General features: G+C 38.8%; 1 protein-coding gene and 1 pseudogene across 3 annotated transcripts in view; both read left to right on the forward strand.

Moving 5' to 3' along the window:
• Positions 1-3,372: 3,372 nt before the first annotated feature.
• Positions 3,373-27,850, forward strand: part of SBNO1 (strawberry notch homolog 1) — a gene marked incomplete at its 5' end in the record, with an annotated part of 44,883 nt that continues 20,405 nt past the window's right edge. The window contains 15 exons of one of the 2 annotated variants that reach the window (XM_079717105.1): positions 3,373-3,504; positions 4,026-4,130; positions 5,799-6,111; positions 10,218-10,318; positions 14,578-14,674; positions 15,710-15,870; positions 18,892-19,025; positions 19,214-19,304; positions 20,793-20,954; positions 22,218-22,353; positions 22,435-22,540; positions 22,676-22,829; positions 23,298-23,480; positions 24,028-24,125; positions 26,072-26,223. In XM_079717105.1, coding sequence (XP_079573231.1) covers positions 3,373-3,504; positions 4,026-4,130; positions 5,799-6,111; positions 10,218-10,318; positions 14,578-14,674; positions 15,710-15,870; positions 18,892-19,025; positions 19,214-19,304; positions 20,793-20,954; positions 22,218-22,353; positions 22,435-22,540; positions 22,676-22,829; positions 23,298-23,480; positions 24,028-24,125; positions 26,072-26,223 — 2,125 coding nt within the window. The remainder of the gene's footprint in view (positions 3,505-4,025; positions 4,131-5,798; positions 6,112-10,217; positions 10,319-14,577; positions 14,675-15,709; positions 15,871-18,891; positions 19,026-19,213; positions 19,305-20,792; positions 20,955-22,217; positions 22,354-22,434; positions 22,541-22,675; positions 22,830-23,297; positions 23,481-24,027; positions 24,126-26,071; positions 26,224-27,850) is intronic. The other variant, XM_079717106.1, reaches the window with a different exon arrangement.
• On the forward strand, positions 21,145-22,252 carry LOC307061702 (ubiquitin-conjugating enzyme E2 variant 1-like; annotated as a pseudogene). Its single transcript has 2 exons — positions 21,145-21,154; positions 21,439-22,252. The product of its transcript is annotated as a ubiquitin-conjugating enzyme E2 variant 1-like (transcript).

A 27,850-nucleotide genomic window follows, 5' to 3' on the forward strand; every position in this document is an offset into this window, starting at 1 on the left:
AGATAGAATCACTCTGTGTTTAGTAGTTAGCAGTTCTTTTGCACCTAACAGTGTTTGTGTTTACATTATACTTAGTGGGTTCAAAGTGAAAATGTTTTTTTCCCTCTCAGGAATAAATCTCACTTGTTTGTAAAATGTGGGGAAGGTTGCATAATATAACCTTTTAGGGGCTCTGTCAGCTTGAGCACTGAAATTCTGTGAGTCTGTAATATTGATAGTTTCAGAATAGGAATATGATTAAATATTAAGGGTTTCGCTTAATGGAGTTAGAGGATGGCATAGATGTGTCCTCTCCATCCCCTCCCCACTTCTCATGCAAAAAAAGTGCAAGTAGGGAATTTGTGCCCAATTGGCTTGAGAGAAAGGATCCCTTGATTTTGTTTGTGTATAAGATGTATATAAAATTAAAATCTCTTTCATTAATAGCTCGTAAAAGACAATGTCTCTTACAGGCATTGTCAGTACTAGGTCACTGCTCAGATCAGAGGGTCTCAAATTGTGATTCCTATGCATTTTGAGTAGGTCACTGATAATGTTACTTATAACTGTTGCCATCATTTCTTATGGACTCCAATAAGTTTATTCCCCAAATAACTCTCTTCCATGATATTTTTGTACTTATAATGCTAATTTTTCAGAAAATATATTTCAGAAAGCTCTCGTGAATTCAGTAACACATGGATTAATGGATCCCTCGGCCTCCAAACTTTCTGTGGTCTGTAGTTTAGGAATCATTGGTTTAAAAGAATGTGTTTTTGTTTCAAATGTAAATAATTATTTCCAATATTTACTTTAATAAAGATGACATTTTGATAGTCTCAGGAATTATTAATCTAGGTCAAAATTAGCCATAACAAGTGGACTAAGACCCTGTATTCCCATAGGTCATTGGTTGTAATGAAGTATTTTATAAATTGAAAATATTTTTAAAGCATTGGTTTGCTCTCTTGGTACATATTTGTACTGTGTACTAGGATACTAGTTTGTAAAGTGTGGTCAACTATGTATTAGAAAAATGGATCAACTTTTTTTTTTAATAAATATATTTTATTTATTTATTTTTGGCTGTGTTGGGTCTTCGTTGCTGTGTGCAGGCTTTCTCTAATTGTGGCGAGCGGGGGCTACTTTTCGTTGTGGTGCGTGGGCTTCTCATTGCAGTGGCTTCTCTTGTTGCAGAGCATGGGCTCTAGGCACGCGGGCTTCAGTAGTTGTGGAACGTGGGCTCAGTAGCTGTGGCTCACGGACTCTAGAGCTCAGGCTCAGTAGTTGTGGCGCACGGGCTTAGCTGCTCCGCGGCATGTGGGATAGTCCTGGACCAGGGCTCGAACCCGTGTCCCCTGCATTGGCAGGCGGACTCTTAACCACTGCGCCACCAGGGAAGCCCCAAAATGGATCAATTGTATATTAAACCCATATTGTGACATTTCTCCTTGTCTCCTCTGTCATCTGGTTCTTTCATATTTCCATCTTGTTGTTTAATACTAATTCTCCCCTTTCCAGTTTTAATCTCAGGCGTTTATTCCGAAGTTAAGTATTGAAACTTCACAGGTTACCAATATTGACTTCTTGATCTACTCATTGGAAAGAGAATGCATGGGCTTTGGGAATTTGAACAGTCTAGATCTGGGTGTGACCTTGGGCAGGTAATTTAAGCTTTTTGAGCCTCAGTTTCATTTCTAGAATTATAATACTTACCTTGCTCAGGGTTGTCATGGGCTAGTGATGGACATGAAGAGCCTGACACTGTGCCAGGCTTGTAAAAGATACTTACTCACTGTCAGTTCCCTTCCCTTCCTCCTATCTGCTCAAAATGTTTTCTTCCTTAGACTTCTTTTCTTTTCTCTGAAACATTTTGGGGAAATCTCCTTTGGGCTGTCCTTCCTCTCATCCTTTAAACGGTAGGTCTGCCCTTTGTTTCATTTCTGGATGTCCGTGGTTTCCACTTTAAACTCACTCGTATTTCCTTTAGAACATCTTTGTAAATGATGTACAAGTGACGTAGACCTACCTAGTAGAGAATTTCTCTATGAAATGTCCTGCTTTGATTTAAAACAGTGGTTCTTGTATGTTGGGGAGTCGTGGTCATGGTATTCTTGGCTAACAACTTTTTTTTTGTAGGACATAATGAAACATTTAATTGCATTGCACAGTCTGAGAATGAATGGCCTAGCTGAAAATTAGTATATTTATGTAATGTGAAGTTAGTTCTTTGATAAATACAAGTAGTCAGATTTCTCATAATTATGTTTGTGTATATAAATTGGTTATTTCAGATAAATTAATGAGAAAAGTTAAAATTAAGAAAGCTCTGTTAAACTTTTTTTCCCTACAAAATAGATAAAAATCCATCTTAGTGGTAGAATACTTTGATTTGGCTCCTATGAGTACAGTTGGAAAACCCCAGCTGAAAGTGTATTTGCCTGCTCGAATTAGGCATTTTCCCCCTAAACTCCGTATATCTCATCTTTTAGGTCTCCTGGGCTCAACCTTTTTCATTGTCTCTTGGCTTAACTCTAATTATCCATCAACTCATGTTTTTTTGTGTGTGTTTCATGTTCTCCCTTCCATTTTGAGCTTTTATTTAAACTTAGTCTTATGGATTCTCCTTAAATATCTTGGAATCCATTCCCCCTTCTTTCTCTTTACATCTTACTGTTACAGCACATCATCTTTTTCCTGATCTGCTGTAGCAGTTTTCTAAGATGTCTCCCTGCCTTGGTCTTACTCTACCCATTCTCAGTTTGCTTCCATACGGCTGTGGAGTAATTTTTCTAAGTCACAAATCTGACTATGTTTTGCAGTCCTCTATCTGAAAACCCTTTAGTGACCCATGATTCTCACAGGATTAAATGAGCTCTCCAGCATGGTATTCAGAGCTGTGGGCGAAAACTTCGTCGTCTCTTGCCATCATCTGTGTGAACCTCGTATTTCTGTTCTGAGCTTCCGTACCCATGTTGAACTACTCTAGCCATCCTTCTTAGAGTGCCAGCATCATTCTTGCCCCCATAAGTTTGAATGCACTATCCAGAAGATCCTTGTCTACCTGGCAATTTCTTACCTGAGGCTTGGCTCCATTGTCATCTTTGTAATCTCTCTCCCCAGGTGAATTCAGCATTTCCTTCTCTGTTCCCACAGCATTTTGTAACATATACTCTTTCTGTGATTTACGTACTTTTCTGTCCTTTCCATCTTAATGTGAATTTCTTGGGATCAGAGACTATTTCTCTTTCATCCTTTTTTTGCCTGCTGTGTAGCAGGTTCTTCATAAATATTGAATGAATGGATCCGGTAGAAAATGTTGGTTTATATTTAGAAGAGAGTTAAGTGTCATTTTAAGTTTTTTATGTTAATATTTAATATTTTGTTCTAAAGATGGTGGAGCCAGGGCAAGATTTACTACTTGCTGCTTTGAGCGAGAGTGGAATTAGTCCGAATGACCTCTTTGATATTGATGCTGGAGATGCGGGGCTTGCAATTCCAACACCTACTCCTCCTGTACAGCAGGTAAGAGTTTTCCAAAGCCTCTGTAAAAAGTGAGTTTTTTCTTAATTTTATTTTCTATTATAGAAATAGGTATTGTTAAGCCTTAATTTTAAATATGCATGTGACTATTACTTTTATGTTGATTATTAGTCTTTATTCACAAAGTGGAAAATACTTGGCAGTGAAAATCAAGACATTATTTTCTGCTTTGATGTATAATGTAAGAGATGAATTGCTTAGAGTTATTGTGGGAGGATCACTAATCTCAATATTTGTCTTTGGACTTTATAGGAATATTTTTCTGAGGTTTCACTATACACATTCTCTGAAAGCAAAAATAAGATTCTGGTGTTAGCGTAGTTTAGTGAAGATGTTATGCTTGCAAAGATTGTTACTTTATACCTGGTATCAGTGATTTTACATTCCGTTCGAATGTAAAGCTTGAAAAAGTTTTTAAATAAAATAAATACATCGCTTGTTCTTGAAACAGAACTCACTGCCGTCACTCTTTATTTCTTTCTCTGATGTTGTTTTCTCTCCAGTCAGTGCCACTTAGTGCATTAGAACTAGGTTTGGAGACTGAAGCAGCAGTTCCTGTTAAACAAGAAGCAGAGACGCTAACTACTCCAGCCCTGTTAAATGTTAGGGTAAGAATTATTTAGATTTGGCATTACTATGAAAATAGTTTAGGGTTGTAGTAAGAAAATAACATTTAATATGAAATAGTTTTATTTCACTAGTTCTGCTTTTTGCTCCTTCCTTCCCAGTATTCTATCTACTCTCACCTCCTACTTTATAAAACGTTTCTTTCACTCTTCTGGTAGTTATGTTGATCCAAAGATTAGGGGGAAAGAAACCCCCATTTTTTTAGGTTATTTATTGCAAGTGATAGAAAATTCATGAAGTAAAGATGAACTACATGTTAACCCACTACACTTTTCATTTTTACTTGTTTAGTTCAGCTTTTGTCCATTGGTATATATAATTTTTATGTGATTGTTATTGTGCTTTAAATGTAGAGTTCCGCTGACCTTGCTCTAAACATAGCAGTTTTCGTTGTTGTTACTGTAGGCTGGGCTGCACGGATTGTGGGATCTCAGTTCCCCAACCAGGGATTGAACCCGGGCCATGGCAGTGAAAGCCCTGAATCCTAACCAGTAGGCCACAGGAAACTCCCTACACATAGCAATTATTAACTTAAGCTCTACTGGTATAAAATTATTAGACTGGTTAAAATTTGATAACTTTTGATAAATTATTGTTGAGAGTTACATTTAAAATCAATAGTAATCTAGAAGATTCTTGTTAGAGAAGTCATGGAGAAATAACAAATAATTTGAAGGGGGAAGGAAGTAGAAATAGACTTAAATTTATAAAAATATCTGTGTTGGGGCTTCCCTGGTGGCGCAGTGGTTGGGAGTCCGCCTGCCGATGCAGGGGACGTGGGTTTGTGCCCCAGTCCGGGAAGATCCCACATGCCGTGGAGTGGCTGGGCCCGTGAGCCATGGCCGCTGAGCCTGCGCGTCCGGAGCCTGTGCTCCACAACGGGAGAGGCCACAACAGTGAGAGGCCCGTGTACCGCAAAAAAAAAAAAAAAAAAAAATCTGTGTCGTACTTTAGTTGGTTGAAGTCACAGACATTTGTTACCCTCAAATCTTGACTTTTTTTTTTTCATTTTTGTCCAACTCCTAACTCCCACCCCCCAACTATAAAAATAAAATGCTGTGTAGCTTCGCCTTAGGCTCAAAGGAAGCATCCGCATTATCACTGATATTTGTAATTTACCTGGGTGGATCATTCATAGGGCATAGGAATTTAAAACTTTGCTTGGTGGTCTTATCTTATTAAGTTAAATGTTAGTATAGTCTGTATGATAGCAGACAAAGCATTGGACAGGAATCATAGAATGTTAGAAATGGAAAATGGTCTTCAGAGAGCCCGGGCCTCCAGAGGTAAAGTGATTTGCTTAAGGTTATCTTATTAGTTGGGGGCAGTGCTGGGATTAGAAATTATGTTCCTAGTCCTTGTGTTATGTAGGGTGACTATACATCACAGCTTGCTTAGGATACTCTCATTTTATGCTTTGCTGCCCCCAACGCTACTACTATACCTTCTTTTTCTCAAATGGTGTATTTTAACTAGGTAGTTTATATCTAATGATATTTATTAGAACCAAAGTGCCAGTGGTTGGGTAAGATTCTTAATAAGTCAGTTTTAGAGTTTTAAATGGCCTGCTGTGTTTGTGGATATGGGTTGCATTAGAGAATAAAGAATTTTTCACAGGTGTGACGTATATATATGGTTTTCTTTTCTAGCAGCAGCCTCCATCTACTACAACATTTGTGCTGAATCAAATAAATCAGCTTCCGACTTTGGGATCTACACTTGTAATGACTAAAACACCACCTGTAACCACGAATAGGCAAACCATCACTTTAACAAAGTTCCTTCAGACTACTGCAAACACACGTCCTTCAGTCTCAGCACCAGCAGCACGAAGCGCCATGACCTCCGCACCTTCAAAAGACCAGGTTCAACTGAAGGACCTGCTAAAAAATAATAGTCTGAACGAACTCATGAAACTGAAGCCACCGGCTAATATTGCTCAGCCAGTTGCAACAGCAGCTAGTAAGTCTTTTTGTTTTCAATAGTGTCAACTGCTTGCCTTCGTTAAGAGATGTCAGTGTGTTTTTAAGGGTTTGCTTAGGTTTTAAAAGAAGTAGTCATGACAGGAGATGATATCTGCATGACTCTGTGGACTTACAGTATTTATGCAATTCAAGGGAAGCAAAAATTTAGAAGCCTTAGCCTTAAGCTTTAAAATGAATTGTGGAATTACCAAGTGGCTACATGAACACCATGAGATCTCAGTTTTATAAATTGTGAATAACTGGTTAACATTTTTCTCAGTCATTTAAATCAGTGCTTTTCAAACTTTATAACTGTGAGTCACTTGGGGATCTTTGTACAAAAACAGAATCAGATTTAATAGGTCTGTGATGGGGACCAAGATTCTGCATTTCTCACAAGCTTTTTAGAGGTGTTGTTGCTGGTGGTCCTTGGACCATGCTTGAGGTGTAATGGGCTTTAAACTGATACTTCGCTACTTTAACTCTTAACAGTTTTATGATTTTGCTTGTCATTAGCTTCATTGTATGTCGGTAGTCGTGTTTTTTAGTAAGTTTTCTTTTAAAATACATAAACTTTCATTGTAATGAAAATGAATAGTAAGTCACTATATTTTCTTTGACGAGTGAGCACTCAAAATACTTTTTTAATAATAGCTTTACTGAGATGATTCACATACCATTGTACCTTTTAAAGGGGTACAATTCAGTGGATTTTAGTATATTCACAGAGTTGTGCAACCATTACCACTAGCTAATCCATAGTGCGTTAAGTGTAGGTTTAGATCTAAAAGAGAAAAAGCTCAACAGTGATTTGATCGCTCTTTTTTAGGAATTCATTTATGCATAAAACAGTATAAATTAAAATTTTTTCTTCTCTGGAGTAGCTTTTTTATTGCTCATTTATTCAACAGATATTTATTTATTTATTAATTGCCACACTGCGAGGCATGTGGGATCTTAGTGCCTTGACCAGGGATCGAACCCATGCCCCCTGCAGTGGGAGCATTGAATCTTAACCGCTGGACTGCTAGGGAAGTCCCTGTTCTAGGATTCTGAGACTATGGCTGGGAAGAAAACTGTTGAAATCTCTGCCCTCTTAGAGCTTGCATTCGAGTGGAGGAAAACAGATAATAAACAAAATAAAGTATATAGTATGTTAGATAGGGGTAGGCACGTGGAGAAAAATGGAAAATGGAATATGGGTCAGGAAGAGGTTGTATTTAAGTGGAATGCTTAGAGGAAGCTTTGTATTTAGTGTAGTAAGGTAATTTTAAGGGTAAAATAGAATTTTTTTTTTAACTTTGGCTATATCAAATTTTAGTAGTATAGTTTTAGAAACTGAAAAGTGTGAACTCTTTTCTTTCTTTTTTTGGCTGTGCCACTCGGCTTACAGGATCTTAGTTTCCTGACCAGGGGTTGAACCTGGGCCTCATCAGTGAAAGTGCCAAGTCCTAATCACTGGACTGCCAGGGAATTCCCAAAATGTGAACTCTTAAGAGGGATATTCTTTCCTTCCTTTTTCCATTGAGCTAAATAGTATTTGACTCCCTGCCTGGTGATTTATACTAATACATAGCATCCCACTGGGCTCTTGGAATGGGGTGCTGGATATTGAATAGAGAGTTCCTCCTTCTAAACAGCTGCTTTATTTTTCCAATTGAGAGAGATAAGTTTTAACACCCGATCTATAATTTTGTAGCAGAATTGATTGCTGGGAAGTTCTAATGTGCTTGTGTTTATAGAGTAGAGGGCCAGGGACTTCCCTGGTGGTCCAGTGGTTAAGACTCTGCACTCCCAGTGCAGGGGTCCTGGGTTCAGTCCCTGGTCAGGGAACTAGATCCCACGTGCCACAACTAAAGATCCCGCACCCGGCCATGAAGATCCCGCATGCCGCAACTAAGACCTGGCTCAGCCAAATAAATAAATAAATATTTAAAAAAAATAATAGAGGGCTGGGGCATTCTGAAGGAATGAGCAAGGAGTGTTTGTAGGTGATGCAGAACTAACTTTGTCTTCAGTGACAAATGCAATTAAAAATATCAGATAATCTAATCTTTGAGTCCATACCTTTGTGCCTTTTGGCTGTAGTCTTAAGGTTATTGTCCTGAACTGACTGGAGGCTGGCAGCTAGATGCCCATTAAGAAATCATTTTAACTGTCTCAGGATTGATTTCCGTTCTGTGCCATGGAGAACAGGACCACGACCCTGACCTAGCTGAGGTACAGGGCAGCATCTGGAATGGCTGCTGGGAGACTTAGGGGTGATCAGCAGTTAGTAGAAGCTGCTTTTCATTAAAGTCTTTGGATTTAATGAGGAGAAAGACTGCTGCTGTGCCATCGTGAGGAAAGAGTTTAGAGAGCAAAACAAAAGAGCTTTGGAGCTGACCGAGTAATAGCTCGTACAGTAACGTCTCCCACATCCAGCATAATACTTCTTAAAAGGCAAAAGATTGCAAGTCAAGGCCATCCTTGTGTGGAAGGCTGAGAAATTGTCAGACTAGACCAGGGCTGAAAAAGAAACATGGTAAGTGAATGCCAAAGATAAACCAACTTTTGTGTTGTAGGAGAGGGTCATCTTTTTACTGAAAGGGAAGAATGTTAAAAGTATCAAACTGCAAAGAGCGAGGTAATGTTAAAAGTATCAGACTGCGAAGAGCGAGGTTTTGCATGTTCTCTCTCTCTCTCTTTTTTTGGCTGCCCGGCATGGCTTGTGGGATCTTAGTTCCCCAACCAGAGATTGAACCCAGGCCCTCAGCAGCAGTGAAAGCATGGAGTCCTAACCACTGGACCGCCAGGGAATTCCCTGCATGTTCTCTGCCCCTTTTGGAGCCCTTAGCCCTTTAGCTTTCTCTTTGGATTCTGATCTCTCAGTTGAGCTCCAGTCCTGTAACTCTTTCTATGAACTGTTCAGTGGCTCTTCCAGTTATATTAAACAGATCTGTGCTCCTAAGTAAATTTATTATCTCTGTACCAGCTTCCTTATTTTGCTAACACTTTAATCCCATTTTGTAGTCCCAAGTGACAGACCACCCAAATACTCCCTATCTTTTGGTAGAATACATAAGGTCATAATCCGTTCTCCTGGTGTAATTTTCACACTGTAATTGCAAGAATATCAGCTACTGGGAGTGGTTCAGGTATACTTGGAGGATGGAGGCTAGTTACAGGGGCTCAGAACTTCTCAACCAAGTAGTTCTACTTTTTTAAAAAAATAATTAATTAATTAATTTTTTGTTCTTTTGGGTCTTCGTTGCTGTGCGCGGGCTTTCTCTAGTTGCGGCAAGTGGGGGCTACTCTTCGTTGCGGTGCGCGGGCTTCTCACTGCTGTGGCTTCTCTTGTTGCAGAGCACGGGCTCTAGGTGTGTGGGCTTTAGTACTTGTGGCTCGCGGGCTCTAGAGCGCAGGCTCAGTAGTTGTGGCGCACGGGCTTAGTTGCTCCATGGCATGTGGGATCTTCCCGGACCAGGGCTCGAACCCGTGTCCCCTGCATTGGCAGGCAGATTCTTAACCACTGCGCCACCAGGGAAGCCCAGTAATTCTACTTTGATTGATACTTTGATGGAGAGGTTCTTGTGCTGTATCTAAAAAGAATTTGCAAACCACTGGTATAGAAGAACAGGTTCATTCTTTGGATCTTTATTCTGAGGGAAGACAAGTAGAGTTCCCAAACTGTTTTTTTTTTTCATTCCAGAAGTAATTATTTTGCCTTGAAAGTTAGTAAGTACCTCCAGATCAGGTGCGATTGATTCTATCTTGGTGATAATACCAGGTTTTGCACCAAGTGAAGTGTCTCAGAGTAATGCTGGCTGTGGGTAATTGTTTTGAAATAAACTGCCAAATAGTGTTCTGGTTAAGGTGTCTTTTAGATAAATAGTTTTCAAATTTCCTGTGCACACGTTTCCTTTTAATTTGTTTTCTAATGTTAATTCTTACCTCCATAATGACATATAGCTTGAATATTTTTATCCTTATGCTTAATTTAAGTTAGAGATAAGCAGATTGGTATTCTTTGGTTTGTGAAGTGGGTAAACTTTACTGAATTTTTAGAAAACTGTAGGAAAATAGATATTTTGTTCTAAAATGTAAATTATTTCTCCCCCTCAGCTGATGTAAGCAATGGCACAGTAAAGAAAGAGTCTTCTAATAAAGAAGTAGCAAGAATATGGATAAATGACATGAAAATGAGGAGTTTTTCCCCGACCATGGTGAGTTTCAGAAGCTATATCTGTAATTTTGTGTGGTATGAAAGTACACTTGACTAAGTGTAGCCCTCAGAAAACTTTTTTTGGGGTGAAGGGGAGCTTCTCAGCCACATAAACTAACGAACAAGCATTAAACCTCACTGGAATAAATTAATATATGCTAAACAAGGTGATTATAACATACATATTTGATAGAGTATTATACAAAGTATTGACACTTTTCTATTGTGAATTTCATCTGATAAGTAAAAAGGACAATGTGGAGTTAACCAAAACTATTTGATAATTAGGTTCATTTTAGGATTGAGCCTTATTATATAGCTGGTTATGGGACGTCAGATCATATAATGGTTTAGTTGTGAGTAATTATATGTTAACTTTTTTTTTACATTTTGGAAATGCTATGTGCTTCAGGTAAATTGATTCTGTGCATGTATTTAATAATTACGTAGTGTATAACCCTGCCTCTGTGTGGTGGGTTTCTGGCTCCCCATTTTTTAATAAACATACAATTAACATCACATGGTTTACGTAGTAATATAAGGTACAGCAAGAGGTAAATAGTGATGCTCGCGATAGGGCTTATGAGTTTGTAGGAAGATGAGACTCAGATGACCTAGGAGGACTTCACTTTTTTTTTTTTTTTAATAAATTTATTTATTTTTATTTTTGGTTGTGTTGGGTTTTCGTTGCTGCGCGTGGGTTTTCTCTAGTTGCGGCGAGCGGGGGTTACTCTTCATTGTGGTGCACAAGCTTCTCATTGTCGTGGCTTCTCTTGTTGCAGAGCACAGTCTCTAGAGCGCAGGCTCAGTAGTTGTGGCGCACGGGCTCAGTTGCTCTGCGGCATGTGGGATCTTCCAGACCAGGGATCGAACCCGTGTCCCCTGCATTGGCAGGCAGATTCTTAACCACTGCGCCACCAGGGAAGCCCAGGACTTCATTTTATGGAAGAGATGTCGTGGAGTTTGGGTGTCGAGTCTGGAGAGACTTTGAGAGGGCATTTTAGGAAGGGAGCTACAGCATTAATAAGCACAGAGGAGGTGGTAGCTATATGCTTAGGATACTTGGCTTGCAGGAAGAAATTGGAATGGTTGATTGGGGGCTCTGTGGAGGGTCCTGAATTGAATTTGATGGACTTGGGACTTGGAGCAGCACCAGTGAGGGCCACTGGAAGTAGAGGGACCTATTAGAGACTCAGGATGGGTTGGGAAGAAGAGACAGGTTAGGAGGTGGGTTAAGTAGTCCAGAAGGGAAGTGATAAGGAACTAAACTCTAGGGATTACAAAGGTGATTGGCAAGGATGAGGGGAAAGGAAAAAGAAAGTAAGGGGACTGCACATAATGATACCAGAGGATTGGTAAGACTGGGAATGAAATACAGAATTGGAGAGACAGCAAAGCAACCTGTGCCTGAGGTTTTGAATGGGGACCAGGAGAACAAGTGTTGGCAGTATCAGTTTACTTAACAGTTGAGTGCCAGCAGCTTACTTGGAAGTTGATTTCTGGAAAATAAGAATGCATTTTTCTTTAAGATTATTTAGTGCTCACGTTCCCAGTCCAGCCCATGTTGCCCATAACATGCCAAAAGTTCTATATTGTCCTAGCAGTTAAGAGACATCTAACAGATTGCAAACTGGTAGCCTGTGGATGAAAACCAATTGACAAGTGTTTTGTTTGGCCTCCACATTATTTTGAAAATTTTTGAATGTGTTGCAAACACATAAACATACTGATTTCCAGGTTCTCTTGAAAAAGAGGAGTACCTGACAATCCTGGGCCCACATTCCTCACCTCGTGTTAACATGCCTAGAGTTGAGTAGTGAACATCTACTTTGTGTGTTGGTCACACATTCCCCGTGTACCACAGTCTCCCTCCCCTTCATATATCTCCTTGACCCTAAGCTTGGTGTCAGTTGCCATTTTACATCCAGCTGGCTTAGACATATTACTTGTCTGGTCCTTGGATTTTCTGACCGTATTGTGTTACCAACTAATTCTCCAACTATATACCTGCGGTATATATTTTTTAAAGGTAGGGAAAGACAAGGTAGAGGGAGAAAGGCGGCTGGTCATTTAGCATAGTGCGCATTCCTATTTTACAGATGAGGAAAAGGTGCAAAGCGGGGGGGCTTCCCTGGTGGCACAGTGGTTGAGAGTCCGCCTGCCGATGCAGGGGACATGGGTCTGTGCCCCGGTCCGGGAGGATCCCACATGCCGCGGAGCGGCTGGGCCCGTGAGTCATGGCCGCTAAGCCTGCGCGTCCGGAGCCTGTGCCCCGCAGCGGGAGAGGCCACAACGGTGAGAGGCCTGCGTACCGCCAAATAAAAAAAAAAAAAAAAAAAAAAAAAAAAGGTGCAAAGGGGGATAGGGAGGACTCAGAATGTAAGTAATTTGCCCAAGGCTACACAGATAACAGCAGAAGTGGGGTCTGGATCTGTTTCTTTGGCCAGCCCCATTTCATCTCTTATTTCTGAAACTGGGTTTTATTTTGGCATACTTTCTGAGAACATTCAGAGTTTCTTGGGATTTTTTTCTAAGGACTCCATGGGTTGATGGCTGGATGTTTATCTCACATCTCCCTTTTCTTTCCCACATTTATTGAGCATCTGTGTGCCATCATATGCTGCTCTAGACTAAATAAAAATAAATAAGTAAAATAAAAATAAAAGAGGAGCCTGACCTTACATTTTATTTATTTATTTGTTTGTTTTTAAAATAAACTTATTTATTTTATTTTTGGCTGTGTTGGGTCTTCGTTGCTGCGCGCGGGCTTTCTCTAGTTGCAGCGAGCGGGGGCTACTCTTTGTTGCGGTGCGCAGGCTTCTCGCTGCGGTGGCTTCTCTTGTTGCAGAGCACGGGCTCTAGGCGCACAGGCTTCAGTAGTTGTGGCATGTGGGCTCAGTGGTTGTGGCTCATGGACTCTAGAGCGCAGGCTCAGTAGTTGTGGCGCACGGGATTAATTGCTCCGCAGCATGTGGGATCTTCCCGGACCAGGGCTTGAACCCGTGTCCCCTGCATTGGCAGGTGGACCCTTAACCACTGCGTCACCAGGGAAGCCCTGACGTTACATTTTAATGCCATGTGTCCTTGGCATCACCTGTAGGTCCTGACTAAGTTTTCTGTTTGTCCTTCTCCTCCCTTCCTTGGTATACTGGGTCCCACAGCTTCTTCCCTACACTCTTCCTTGATCAAGCCCACATTAATAAAGAGCTTCCCTTTATGGTTTACTGATAGTGAAAAGCAGCTTTTTCAGGCGCTTCTTAATTCCCCTATTCCTCCCTGCCTCTACCTCTTGAAGATTCTGTAGAGAAACACAAGGTAACATGACTATATTGACCATTCACTCACTTTGCCTGGGGCAGTCTGGGTTTACTGCTGTTTTCCTGGTGTAAGTTACTAATAACTCCATTTTATTCTCAGATTTGCTGACGTTTGGAGAGTAGGTGATATAGAATTCTGTATGATTGTTGTTGTGTCTGTGGATACACAGATGTCTGAAGTAAATTCTCTGTCTTTTAGAAGAACCTTTAAACTCCAGAGTTTTCTAGGGTTTTGGTTTTAGGATCTAAGGGAAAGAAACAGATGAAGGTAACTGAGAAAAGGGTGGGATGTGAGACTTAAAGAGAGTTCCTGGGCTTCCCTGGTGGTGCAGTGGATGAGAGTCCGCCTGCTGATGCAGGGGACACGGGTTCGTGCCCTGGTCTGGGAAGATCCCACATGCCGCGGAGCGGCTGGGCCCGTGAGCCATGGCCGCTGAGCCTGCGTGTCTGGAGCCTTTGCTCCGCAACGGGAGAGGCCACAGCAGTGAGAGGCCCGCGTAACGCAAAAAAAAAAAAAAAAGAGAGAGAGTTCCTGCCCGTGAGATTGTAGGATGTGCTGCTGGGGCTCATCCACCTTTTCTCTCCAAACCCCTTGTTCTTTCTATTCCTGGAACTGCAGTGAAGAGTGAGGACTGGAGGTTAGATTTCTGGGCATCAGGGAGGCTGGCAGGCAATATTGAAGGGGAGAGTAGTTTGAGAAGGTGGTGGAGCCCTGTGGTGACCCATTTGTGTGTTTGCGGTGAGAGCAGGTCATGGATTATCTGTGCTTATCTTTGGAGGAGCAGGGAAACCATAGACTCTGACCTAGATATTAGGGAATATAGAAGTGGTATGTCCTGTTTCCAAGATTGAAGATAGTGGGTATTCCTACAGAAGAATTTTTCTGTGTGTTGGCTGGGCCTCCAGTTTCTGGACTTAGCTGATTTTGCTCTCTCTGTTACAGAAGGTCCCTGTTGTGAAAGAGGAAGATGAACCAGAGGAAGAAGATGAAGAAGAAATGGGTCATGCGGAAACCTATGCAGAGTATATGCCAATAAAATGTATGTCTTTGGGATTTGTCAAAATAATGAAAGACTTCTGGGTTCCTTTTGAACTTAAAAAACTTTCCCACACACATTATTATGTATTAAGATCTATCCATGTTGGGTACCTCAGGATTTGATAAGTGTGAGCTTTGTAGTATATTTTAAACTATAATATGTTTTAAAATAGCTGCATGAAAATTCTGTGAGTTTTTAAATTTTCCTACAGAAATTTAGAGCTTTGCTTTGGAATGAAGTCTTTTAAAACCAGGAGTGAAAAGGCTTTTTCCTTTCAAGTTAATTTTCCTCGTATCAGCAGTGATTATAAAATCATAGTAAATTACAGAAATGTAAACACGTATCTTAGCTTTATAGTTTATACAGCTTATCTAAAACAAATTATAAAACATGGGAATCTTAAAAATAAAATCTGCTATTCGAATTCAGTGGTTTAAATTAACACCATTGCTTCCTTTTTTCCCGTAATGACCATGATTCATTTTTTTAGTGGCCGCTGTATTAAGTTGAAAATTAATAATTTTTAGTTTTTGTGTAAAATTTTTCACTTTTTCATTTTATGGGGGTAATAAGATGGAAAAAAATCTATGGCTAGAATTTTTCTCTCCTATACTCTGGCTTTCTATAAAAAGTCACCAATAAGACCACTTAAACTAAAAATCTCTGTTTACCAACTGTGTATGGATTCCAAGGTCCCATACTTTCCTGGTTATTTAAAATGACGCCTTAATCTAGGATTATGTTCTGTTACTACTGGAGAACCTGGTGGTATGAACTGTGATGGTATTTTTCTAGATCTTTTTAATCAGCAAGTCTCTATTTAAACCATAGGTAGTTGATAAATAGGTCATTTTAGTCAAATTTAAACAGTACTTTACCATCAGTCAGTGACTTTATATAGGATCCCAGGATGTATAGTTACTTATTATTGTATTTTCTCTGTCAGAGGAGAAATATTGCAATATCTTATGATAAGACTGGGAAGTGTTATTACTTAGAATAATTAAAATGAAGTATTTTTAAATTTTTGTTTAGTAAAAATTGGCCTGCGTCACCCAGATGCTGTAGTTGAAACTAGTTCTTTATCCAGTGTTACTCCTCCTGATGTTTGGTACAAAACATCTATTTCTGAAGAAACCATTGATAATGGCTGGTTATCAGCATTACAGCTTGAGGCAATTACATATGCAGCCCAGGTAAGCTGTATCATTTATAACTACATACAGTTTTTATCTTTAATTTTAGTTCACAATGTATAGTTGTTTTAATTCAAAGTTAAGTTTTCCTTGCATGAAAATCTTGTGAATGTGATTTTTATAGAAGTTTTATGTTAGAAAATTAAAGGGGTAGTGTGGATATGGGGAATGTGTTTCTAGTGCAAATGATAAATTGTCATAACCTTTTTGGAATTCAGTGGGAACATGTATTAAAATTACAAATACCTATATCCTTTTACCTAACAATTCCATGGGAGTCTGTTTCATAGAACTATTAGATAAGAACATATATATATAAGGCTATTTGTTGTAGCTTTTTTTCCCCCCAGTGGCTAAAAGCTAGAAAAGATTTGAAAGCTCACACCCTTGGGGAGTGATTGAATAACCTTTGGTATTACCATATGGGTGTTGTACCAGCTTTTGTATTATGTCAATTGTCTTGAAAGGATTTCTGAAATACTCCATTTTTGTAAAATAAATAGGCAACCATCTCCCATATTTATGTTTTATTAAAAAGTTCGTATTTAGTTGTACAGTCCTTGAAAAATTATGGAAGAGTACTCACCAATTTGTTAACTTTAATTACCTGCTACATATGAGAGTAGCAAGAAAAAAATACACAGACCTCGGAGATAGGGCAGGTTTGGTTCCAGACCACCACAGTAAGGCAAATGTCACAATAAAATGAGTTGCATGAAGTTTTTGGTTTCCCAGTGCATGCAAAACTTGGTGTTTACACTATAATGTAGTCTGTTAAGGGTGCAATAGCATTATGTCCAGAAAAATAATGTACATACCTTAATTTAAAAATACTTTAATGCTAAAAGATGATAACCATCATCTGAGGCTTCAGCAAGTTGTGATCTTTCTGCTGGTGGGAGGTCTCGCCTTGGTGTTGATGGCTGCTAAATGATCAGAGTGGTGGTTACTAAAGGCTGGAGGGGTTGTGGCAGTTTCTTAAAATAAGACAACAGTGAAGTTTGCTGCACTGATTCACTCTTCCTTGCACTAATTAATGATTTCTCTGTAGCATGCAGTGCTGTTTGATGGCATTTTACCCACAGAACTTCTTTCAGAATTGGAGTCAGTCCTCTCAAACTCTGCCACTGCTTTATCAATTAAGTTTATATAATCTAAATCCTTTGTTGTCATTTCAACAATCTTCACAGCATCTTCATTAGGAGTAGATTCCATCTCAAGAATCTACTTCCTCCACTGAAGTCTTAAACCCCTCCAAGTCATCCATGAGGGTTAACTCCTGTTAATGTTGATATTTTGACCTCTTCCCATGAATCATGAGTGTTCTTAGTGGCATCTAGAAGGGTGATTCCTTTTCTGGAAGGTTTTCAGTTGATTTTGTCCAGATGCATCAGAGAAATCAACTATCTATGGCAGTTACAGCCTTACAAAATGTGTTTCTTAAAGAGTAAGGTTTGAAAGCCGAAATTACTCTTAGCTCCATGGGCTGTAGAAAGGCTGTTTTACAAAGCAGGCATGAAAGTGACATTGATCTCGTTGTACATCTCCATTAGAGCTCTTGGGTGCATTGTCAATGAGCAGTATTACTTTGAAAGGAATCTTTCATTCTGAGCAGTAGGTCTCAACAGTGGGTTTCAAATAATCAGTAAACCATGTTGTAAACAGATGTGCTGCCTTCTTCCATTTGTAGAGCACAGGCAGCGTAGATTGAGCATAATTCTTAAGGGCCCTAGGATTTTTGGAATGGGAAGTGAGCATTGGCTTCAACTTCAGGCCACCAGCTGCATTAGCCCCTAATAAGTCAGCCTGTCCTCTGAAGCTTTGAAGCCAGACATTGACTTCTTCTCTCTAGCTATGAAAGTCCTAGATAGCATCTTCTTCCAAAAGAAGGCTGTTTCATCTACATTGATAATCTGTTGTTTAATGTAGCCACATTTATCGATTATCTTAGCTAGATCTTCTGGATAACTTGGTGAAGCTTCTGCATCAGCACTTGCTGTTTCACCTTGCAATTATGTTATGGAGATGACTCCTTAAACCTCATGAACCAACCTCTGTGAGCTTCAGAATTCTTCTGCAGCTTCCTCACCTCTCTCAGCCTTTGTAGAATTAAAGGGAGTTAGGGCCTTGCTCTGGATTAGACTTTGGCTTAAGGGGACCTTTGGCTTGTTTGATCTTCTTTCGAGATCACTAAAAGTTTCTTCATGTCAGCAATAAGGCTGTTTCGCTTTCTTATTGTTTGTTCACTGAAGTAGCACTTTTAATTTCCTTTAAGAACTTTTTATTTTCATTCACAATTTGGCTGTTTGGAGCAAGAGACCTGGTATTCAGCCTGTCTAGGCTTTCAACATGTCTTCCTTGTGTTGTAATCATTTCTAGCTGTTGATTTAAAGTGAGAGACATGAAGCTCTTCCTTTCACTTGAATGCTTAAAGAAGCCATTGCAGAGTTATTAATTGGTCTAATTTCAGTACTGTTGTGTCTCAGGGAATAGGGAGGCTGAAGGAGAGAGAGAGATGGGGGAAATGGCCAGTCGGTGGAGCAGTCACAATACAACACACAACATTTATTAATTAAGTTCACCATCTTATATGGGCGGGGTTCACGGCAGCCCAAAACAATTAAAATAGTAACATCAAAGATCACTGATCACAGATCACAATAACAAATATAATAATAATAATGAAAAAGTTTGAAATAGTATGAGAATTACCAAAAAGTGACTCAGAGACACAAAAGAGCAACTGCTGTTGGAAAAATGGCACCAATAAAATTGCTTGATGCAGGGTTGCCACAAACCTTCAATATGTAAAAAATGCAGTATCCCCTGAAGTGCAGTAACAGTGAAGCACAATAAAATGAGGTATGCCTGTATAGTTACGTGAAGAAAGTATCTACACTAAGCCAACTGTATGCCATTTATATAAAAACAGAATGTTAATATATGACTAAAACAAGGTATGAAAGACTGATCACCAAAATATCTCAAGGCATAGATAATTACCAGCGTTTTCTTTTTCAGCAACATGAAACATTCCTACCAAATGGAGATCGTGCTGGATTCTTAATAGGTGATGGTGCTGGTGTAGGAAAAGGAAGGACAATAGCAGGAATCATCTATGAAAATTATTTGTTGAGTAGAAAAAGGGCTTTGTGGTAAGTGCTAAAGACTGGCTGTGGAAGCTTTTGTTTGTGAATAATCCAGCATATGGGGATGGGTCTTCGTGAGTAGGTGTATTTTTTTGAAGTGTCAAGGCCTGGGTTTATTTATTCCTGAATATTGCTAGAATGATGGGATTTGTATTTAATTTGTGTGTTTTTCTTTTCCCTTTTTTTTGTGGCAGGTTCAGTGTTTCAAATGATTTAAAGTATGATGCCGAAAGAGATTTGAGGGATATTGGAGCAAAAAACATTTTGGTCCATTCATTAAATAAGGTATGAAAGTTTTCTATTCAGTTGGTCATTCAATAAATATTGACTTATCTGTGAGATGGGAATAATAATAGTTTCTACTTCGTAGGGTTGTTAAGAGGATTAAATGAGTTATTTCACAGAAAGCATAGTGAGTGCTAGCCACTATTGTTGGTTTTTGGATTACTAAGTGTTAAGTAATATGCTAGGTAGGGTTATGTAGTGGCAAACAACATAGGCATTGTCTGTTTTTATGGAGTTTATTCTCTCTTCAGGGTTTTTCGTTTGTTTGTTTTTGTCTGTTTCTGAAGTTACTGTATATGGGTGAAACTCATATAACTATGAGTATAAGGGTGCAGTGTGATAAAGCTATATGGACAGGTAGTGTGCCCGTCGCATCATATAGAGAATTGTGGTTTGGAGACTGGTTTAGATATTTGTACATTCAGTGGACTTGTATACCCGTTACTTGTGTTCATGTTAAAACAGTTCTGTCAAATGGAAGAAAATGTGTTTCATTATCTAGAAAGCACAGTTCAGTGTTCATTTAGCAAATCTTTATTAGCCTCCTACTATGCACCAATTCCTGGAGTCACATGGGTAGAATAGACAGACCTAGTTCCTGCAGGTGCTTCCCTGCTAGCCCTTTGAAAATAAGTAAATGTAAATCTATTTTCCATTCGAGTCCTAAGTTGCTTCAGTGTTGAGTCCTAAGTTGCTTTGGTGTTGTTGCCCTGCCCATCAGTGGCTTTTTTCGGGTGAGGGTTACTGAGTGGTTTGTTGGGTTAAGTACTCGGTCTTGAATGACTACTAACAGTTCAAAACTAAAACATGTAAGGGGCATCTAGAAATATTTTTGATTTCTAAATCAGCATAATTGAGGAAGACCACAGTAACTATTAATCATAATTCTTATATATCCCTCAGATCTTAATTACAGTGCTTTGCATGTAGTAAATGCACAATAAATATTTGTAGAATGAATATTGTGACCTTTTCTTGGGGAGTTTGGTTTGTAATCTTTTTTTTTTTTTTTTTTTTGTGGTACGCGGGCCTCTCACTGTTGTGGCCTCTCCCGTTGCGGAGCACAGGCTCTGGACACGCAGGCTCAGCGGCCATGGCTCACGGGCCTAGCTGCTCCGTGGCATGTGGGATCTTACCGGACCGGGGCACGAACCCATGTCCCCTGCATCGGCAGGCGGACTCTCAACCACTGCGCCACCAGGGAAGCCCTGTAATCTTTTTTTGATGATAGACTTTTTTGAGACTTTGATGACAACTGGATCCTTGTATGTTAAAGTTATATACACACACACACACGAGAGGGTTCATGTGTGTGTGTATGTATGTGTTCACATGCGTATGAGAAATTTTGTGTATGATCTTAAGAGGTCCTTTGACTTTCCTGAAGCCCATCATGGTACCACTAGTTTCCTGCTGTAGAAATCTGGGTGGGATAAATATTTTAGAGACAAAAGTGTATTTATTAAGTTCTTCTCTTTTCTTTTTTAGTTTAAATATGGAAAAATTTCTTCCAAACATAATGGGAGTGTGAAGAAGGGTGTGATTTTTGCTACCTATTCTTCCCTCATTGGTGAAAGTCAGTCTGGTGGTAAATACAAAACAAGGTTAAAACAACTCCTACATTGGTGCGGTGATGACTTCGATGGAGTGGTATCCTTTGCAACAAGTTTTATAATTTTTAATGGCACAAAATATAACACAGAGAAATTTTGAGGTTAAATAAAAAGACTGCTGGGACGAGAGCTTTAATGATTACATAGAGTCCAAGGGAGTTAGAAAGTTGATTCTGTTTTGTAGCTGTCATATATGAGGCCAGTATTTAAGTTCCTGCTTTAGGAAAATGTTAACAGGTATGGGACATGCTGAATACTATATTCCCTTCTTAACTTAGTGATTTCCAAACTTACTTGCTCATAGCATACCTTTTACTGTCCTGCATGAGGAACACCAGTTTTTGAAGTACTGATTAAGTTGGTTATCAGTTGTGCTTTTGTTTAACAAAATTTGCTCAAATTACCTGTGTGGTGGACATTTTTAGCCGTAGTGGATCCTTTCATTCATTCTAATTAAGAATTAAATATCCAGTTAAGGAGTGACAGCGCCTCAAGGTGGCAGCCACCACGGGCTTGGACAGTTTATGAAAACTGAATATACAGCGTTAAGATAGAATGTGGACCTAAATACCCAGAAGCAACCCCCTTTGTAAGATTTGTAAGAAAAATTAATATGAATGGAGTTAATAGTTCTAATGGAGTGGTGGACCCAAGAGCCATATCAATGCTAGCAAAATGGCAGAATTCATATAGCTTCAAAGTTGTCCTGCAAGAGCTTCGGTGCCTAATGACGTCTAAACAAAATATGAAACTCCCTTATAGCCGCCTGAAGGACAGTGTTACAGTAGTTAATCAAAAAGAAAAACCACAGGCCCTCCGCTACCCCCCATTCGATTCAAGCAGTCTTCATTTTCTGCAGTAGTAAATTTTCTAGATACCAAAAAAAAAAATTAAATATCCAGTTAAGGTTAATGCCAAGTTCAGTGAATGCTTCTGGGGCTGGGGGAAGGGGGCTGTGGAGATCAAGGAGAGGCACATAGAGGGCTTCATTGATACTTGTGATCTTACAGAAAAAGAAAACCACCTGAAGCAAATACGGCAAAATGTTAAGGTTTGACAAAACCAGATGATAGGTACGTGGGTATTAGTAAAAAAAAAAAAAAAAAAAAGTTGATGCTCAGGGGCTTGTTATCAACAGCATCCCTCCCCCTAATAATCTTGATTCTTTTTTTTACTCCAGCTACCATCTCAGAAATCTTGGATGTTTCCCAAGTCCTAAGTGAAATAAAAGTTAACTCTTCCTGAAAGATTGGAGACACTTGCTACTAATGTGACATGTTCCTTAATTTACTCCTTACAGATAGTGTTTGATGAATGTCATAAAGCAAAAAACTTATGTCCTGTTGGTTCTTCAAAGCCAACCAAGACAGGCTTAGCAGTTTTAGAACTTCAGAATAAATTGCCAAAAGCCAGAGTTGTTTATGCTAGTGCCACTGGTGAGTAGTTATATATTTAAAAGGGAGAGATATATACGTTATTTTTTCAGCTATAATATGTTTTGTTTGGGGGTTTTTCAGGTGCTTCTGAACCACGAAACATGGCCTATATGAACCGTCTTGGAATATGGGGTGAGGGAACTCCATTTAGAGAATTCAGTGATTTTATTCAGGCAGTAGAACGGAGGTAATGCAATTTACAGTATACACTATTTGTTCTCAGTAGCAATCTAAAAGAGGTGTTATTGCTAAAATCTCTTCCATGTATGTTAAAGCTCTACTATATTTAATGATAGTTACTGTGTGTTTTAATTTTATTCAGAGGTGTTGGTGCCATGGAAATAGTTGCTATGGATATGAAGCTTAGAGGAATGTACATTGCTCGACAGCTGAGCTTTACTGGAGTGACCTTCAAAATTGAGGAAGTTCTTCTTTCTCAGAGCTATGTTAAAATGTATAACAAAGCAGTCAAACTGGTGAGCATGTTTTTATTAACTCTTAGTACTTCTAATGTACCTGATAATGTATCTGTTAGCCAATTTTGTCCAGTCAGGAGTATATTTTGTCCAATATACTCCTCTCAGCTCACAGGAGTATATTTCTGCTATAAAATAACAGATAAATCACTGGTTCCTTATTTTCCCAATTTTCCAAGTTTTCTCTTTGTTAAAGTAATCTATAAAAAATAGCCATTTATTTCGGTTGTATAGTTTTAAAAATCACAATGTAACTGTTTCCTAAAATGACTGCATTAGTTAATAAGAATTTTGGGACAGCTCTATGTGAGCGTCCTAAAAAACAATTGTTTAGAGATTCCCAAGTTAGTGAAAATGCTTCGTTGAGTTAATGTTAAATGGTGTCTTGCACTTTATTTTGATTGAATTAGTCATTTTAAAATCACTCAAAAGATTGAAATATCTAAAATGTTGATTGTGCACCTTCAGTGGGTCATTGCCAGAGAGCGATTTCAGCAAGCTGCAGATCTGATCGATGCTGAGCAACGAATGAAAAAATCCATGTGGGGTCAGTTCTGGTCTGCTCACCAGAGATTTTTCAAATACTTGTGCATAGCATCCAAAGTTAAGAGGGTTGTTCAACTAGCTCGAGAAGAAATCAAGAATGGAAAAGTAAGTTGGAGATGCATTAACAGATTCATTTTTGGTTATGTGTTTTAGTCTTTTGGGTGTTGAGGCTTTCTACTTAAAAAAGCCTTTTCTTTCTGAAGGGTACTTGTAAAAAGTATTAATAGTAAGACTTTAAAAAATGCATTTTTAAGATAACAAAAGCAATACGTGTTTATAAGAATTTGGATAGCTCAGAAAAGTATAAACAAACATCACTATAATTTGGCTAACCATAGTTGTAACAACTGATAACACATGGATATATATTACATTAAGGTTTTTTCCTTTTTGGTAAATACATATTTAGTTAAAGCACAAAGAACTGGGGCAGGGGCTTCAGTAGTGTCCACTGTTGTAATACTGTTTCCTAGCTAAGTGTATTACATGTAGCATGTCTCAAATATATGTAGAATAAATAAATTGGTACACACGTACAGTAATGGGTAATTCTTGTTTGAAATCTTTTTTTAAACTAAATATTTAAAATATGTCTTAAGAAACCACATAGATATTTTTATTTATAATTAATAATATTCTTTTTTGCCTCCAGTGTGTTGTAATTGGTCTGCAGTCTACGGGAGAAGCTAGAACATTAGAAGCCTTGGAAGAGGGTGGAGGAGAATTGAACGATTTCGTTTCAACTGCCAAGTAATGTTTATGGTTTTGAGTTTTTACCTAGATTAGTTTAAATGTTGGCATTTCCTGGAGGCAAAATTTTTGCGTTTTAAAGTTTTTCTGATTTTAGTTTTTACAGTCCTATGTATGCATAACAACATGTCTATTGGAAAACAATAACATAGAAATGCTCAAATGTTAAGTATTTTGACAATATTATGTCCAGTATTTGGACTAACGGAAGGGCTTGATTTTTGTTTGTTTTGTACATCTTGGAAATCTGACAGCTTGGTTTAAGATATTCAGTTTTGTTTTGGCTTTGTGTATTGGAAACTACCATTATCCAGAGGAGCAATATAGTTTAGTTTGCCCCAGTTTAGTATGCTCTAATATAAACATTGCAAATAATCCTGAGATAGTCAAAAGAGATTTTTAAAATGTTTTTAGACACTGTTTTTCAGTTTGTTTGCCTAACAGACAGTTCTAACTCTGGTAGCAAAATTAACAAAATAACTTTTGCTGCCATGCTATCTTTTGCCTTAGGGGACACATTCAAGTGGCTCCTTTTAAGATAGATATAATTTAAAACTACTTTTAAGCAAAACATGCACCTGCTAATCTGTATCTTTCCTGTGCTTGCCTGCCTAGTATTGCCTCTAAAATGGTAGGCACTAGTCGCAGGGAGCTATGAAGCAGTTGAAGAGGCAGGTCCGAACTGAAATGACCTTTAAGTACGAAATAGGCACCAGGTTTCAAAGACTTAAAGAAATATAATGTAAAACATTTCATTGATTACATTTTAAAGTGATATGTTAAGTTAAGTATTATTAAAGTTAGTTTCACAAGTTTTCTTTTACTTTTTAATGTAGCTACTAGAAAGTGTAAAAATTGTGCTTGGCTTGCACTATATTTCAGTTGGACAGTCTTGGCCTAGAATATTAAAATTCATTTGAGCTGGATTATCAGTATTTTGTAAGATTGAATAAAATGTACTTTTTTTTTTTTTTTTTTTTTTTTGTGGTACGCGGGCCTCTCACTGTTGTGGCCTCTCCCGTTGCGGAGCACAGGCTCCGGATGCGCAGGCTCAGCGGCCATGGCTCACGGGCCCAGCCGCTCCGCGGCATATGGGATCCTCCCAGACCGGGGCACGAACCCGTATCCCCTGCATCGGCAGGCGGACTCTCAACCACTGCGCCACCAGGGAGGCCCCTGTACTTTTTATTTTTAAAAAATTTATTTTATTTCATTTTTATTTATTTAAAAAATTTTTTCTTTGCTGTGTTGTGTCTTCATTGCTACGCGGGGGCCACTCCTCACTGCAGCGCATGGGCCTCACATTGTGGTAGCCTCTCCCGCTGCAGAGCACGGGCTCCAGGCACGCGGGCTTCAGTAGTTGTGGCATGCGGGCTCAGTAGTTGTAGCTGGCTTGAGGGCTCTAGAGCGCAGGCTCAGCAGTTGTGGTGCATGGGCTCCATTGCTCCTCAGCATGTGGGATCCTCCCAGACCAGGGCTCGAACCTGTGTCTCCTGCATTAGCAGGCGGATTCCCAACCACTGTGCCACCAGGGAAGCCCCAAATGTATTTTTTAGTAAGGCATAGATTTTATTATTTGTAACTCTTGCATGTACCTGAAAATGGAAAAATATGTGAAATAAATTGGTTAAAGGATTGTTAAAGTCCTTTACATTCAGAATCCAACTCTTTGGAACCACTTTTTGACTCGAGTCACTGATGTGCAATTTTTCTTCATGGAGTCTTCCTCTGCGCAGCAGTTCTGAAAAAGAATCAGGAACCATTGGTGCTGAGTTCCTAAGCCAGCTTTACAATTACGTGGAGCTAACCTACTTTTGATGTCCAATTTGGAAATGCTGCTAATAAAGTATACTTGTTTTAAACAAATACATTCAGTAAGACTTTATATATAATAAACTTTTTTGCATACTGAGCCACTAACTGTCACTTTTTCTCTCTTCGAACAGAGGAGTGTTGCAGTCACTCATTGAAAAACACTTCCCTGCTCCAGACAGGAAAAAACTTTATAGTTTGCTAGGAATCGATTTGACAGCTCCAAGTAACAACAGCTCACCAAGAGATAGTCCTTGTAAGGAAAATAAAATAAAGAAGCGGAAAGGTGGGCACTTTTCTTTAAATGGTGCTGGACGTAGTATAAATTTGAGCATTTTGATGCAAGCTGTATTTTGGGAATGTACTGCCTTCCTTGAATTGGCTCATGTAGTTTTTTGTTTTGTTTTGTTTTTTAAGGAAGTGTCTTCCTCCCTCCCTCCCTCCCTCCCTTCCTTCCTTCCTTCCTCTCTTCTTTTCTTTTCTTTCTTTTCTTTATTTTTATGGCCGCACCACATGGCTTGCAGAATCTTAGTTCCCTGACCAGGGATTGAACCCTGGGCCATGGCCGTGAAAGCACGGAGTCCTAACCACTGGACCACCAGGGAATTCCCTTGGCTCATGTAGTTTTTGAATGCACAAGTAATCCCATTTTAAATTGGGGTTTTAACGATTTGACTGGTGCTAAGTAGGCACTGTATTGAGCACTGCCCATGCATGATCTCATTCAACCTGCAAGGGATCCATATGAAAGTAGGTTTTATTTTTTCAGTTTTATAGACAGAGGAAACCAAGGCACAGAAAGACTAAATGGTTAAGCGATATCCCCAGGTTGGCACAACTACTGGGTGATATATGGGGAACCAAAATCTGGGCCTTTCTGTTGTCAATGCTGTGTGTGTGTGTGTGTGTGTGTGTGTGTATGGGTGTGTGAGAGTGTGTGTTTATATAGTCTTTAAAGAGACTTCTGTTAGTTTATTATTTAATTATTATGAATACACTCATCTTTGTTTGTTAGATATTTTATAATAATGCAAAACTTGGGTTTGTGTTGAGGTGCTTACTAAGTAAGCTCTTTGACTTTCAGAAGTTAACTTCTCAGGGCTCTCTTTCTCTAAAATGGTGATAATAACTCATTATATTGTGAAGACTATCATACTGTGTGTTCTAAACACAGTGCCTGACAGTTTAACCTTACCTTTCGTCTGTTCTAAGAAATGCTTTTTTTTCCCTTACATTTTTAATATGCCTGAAAGTAGGTTGGCTATTATAATATAATTGACAGTATTTTTTTATTTTAGTGGCACAAAAAGTAATGCTGAGTCCTAGAGTCAGTAACAGAGTGGTCATATAGATAGATGGTCATGTTTCCCTTTTTTGAATTATGTTCTCACCATCGTTAAAATGTGAACATTTTAATGTTCTGCTTAGTTTTGGTTGGTTTATTCCAGATATCTTTTATGAGTATTCAGTAAGATAATTCAGATCAGCACCTTGTTTGACTTTTAAAAATGTAGTTTTATAGATTAGTTTTTTTATTATTCCATAAAGTATTTGCATATTTTATAAATCTGTAATTATTAGGCCTCTCCTCTCAACCTGATACACAAATTGTGACAATGCCAGAGATTCTGTTTCATCTCTGTTGTCTTGAGATGTTTATTTTGAAACTTGTGCACTTGAAGGCTGTCTTGCATTTGTACTTATGTACCTGATTTCTTCTTAAGAATAATTGAATATAACCTGATTTCTTATAGGAATCCAAAAGGCTAGCTTTTGTTTATGAATTTTTAATTGTTCTTATACACTTACACAAATGCTTTTTTTCTGCATTTCTCATTTGAGTTAACTAAGTGTATTAGCTCATGAACTAAATGTAACTTCCTGAATCTTTAGAACAGTGTGTTTGGGCTGAC

This window comes from Hyperoodon ampullatus, assembly GCF_949752795.1.
Source record: "Hyperoodon ampullatus genome assembly, chromosome: 13".
NCBI classification, from domain to species: domain Eukaryota; kingdom Metazoa; phylum Chordata; class Mammalia; order Artiodactyla; family Ziphiidae; genus Hyperoodon; species Hyperoodon ampullatus.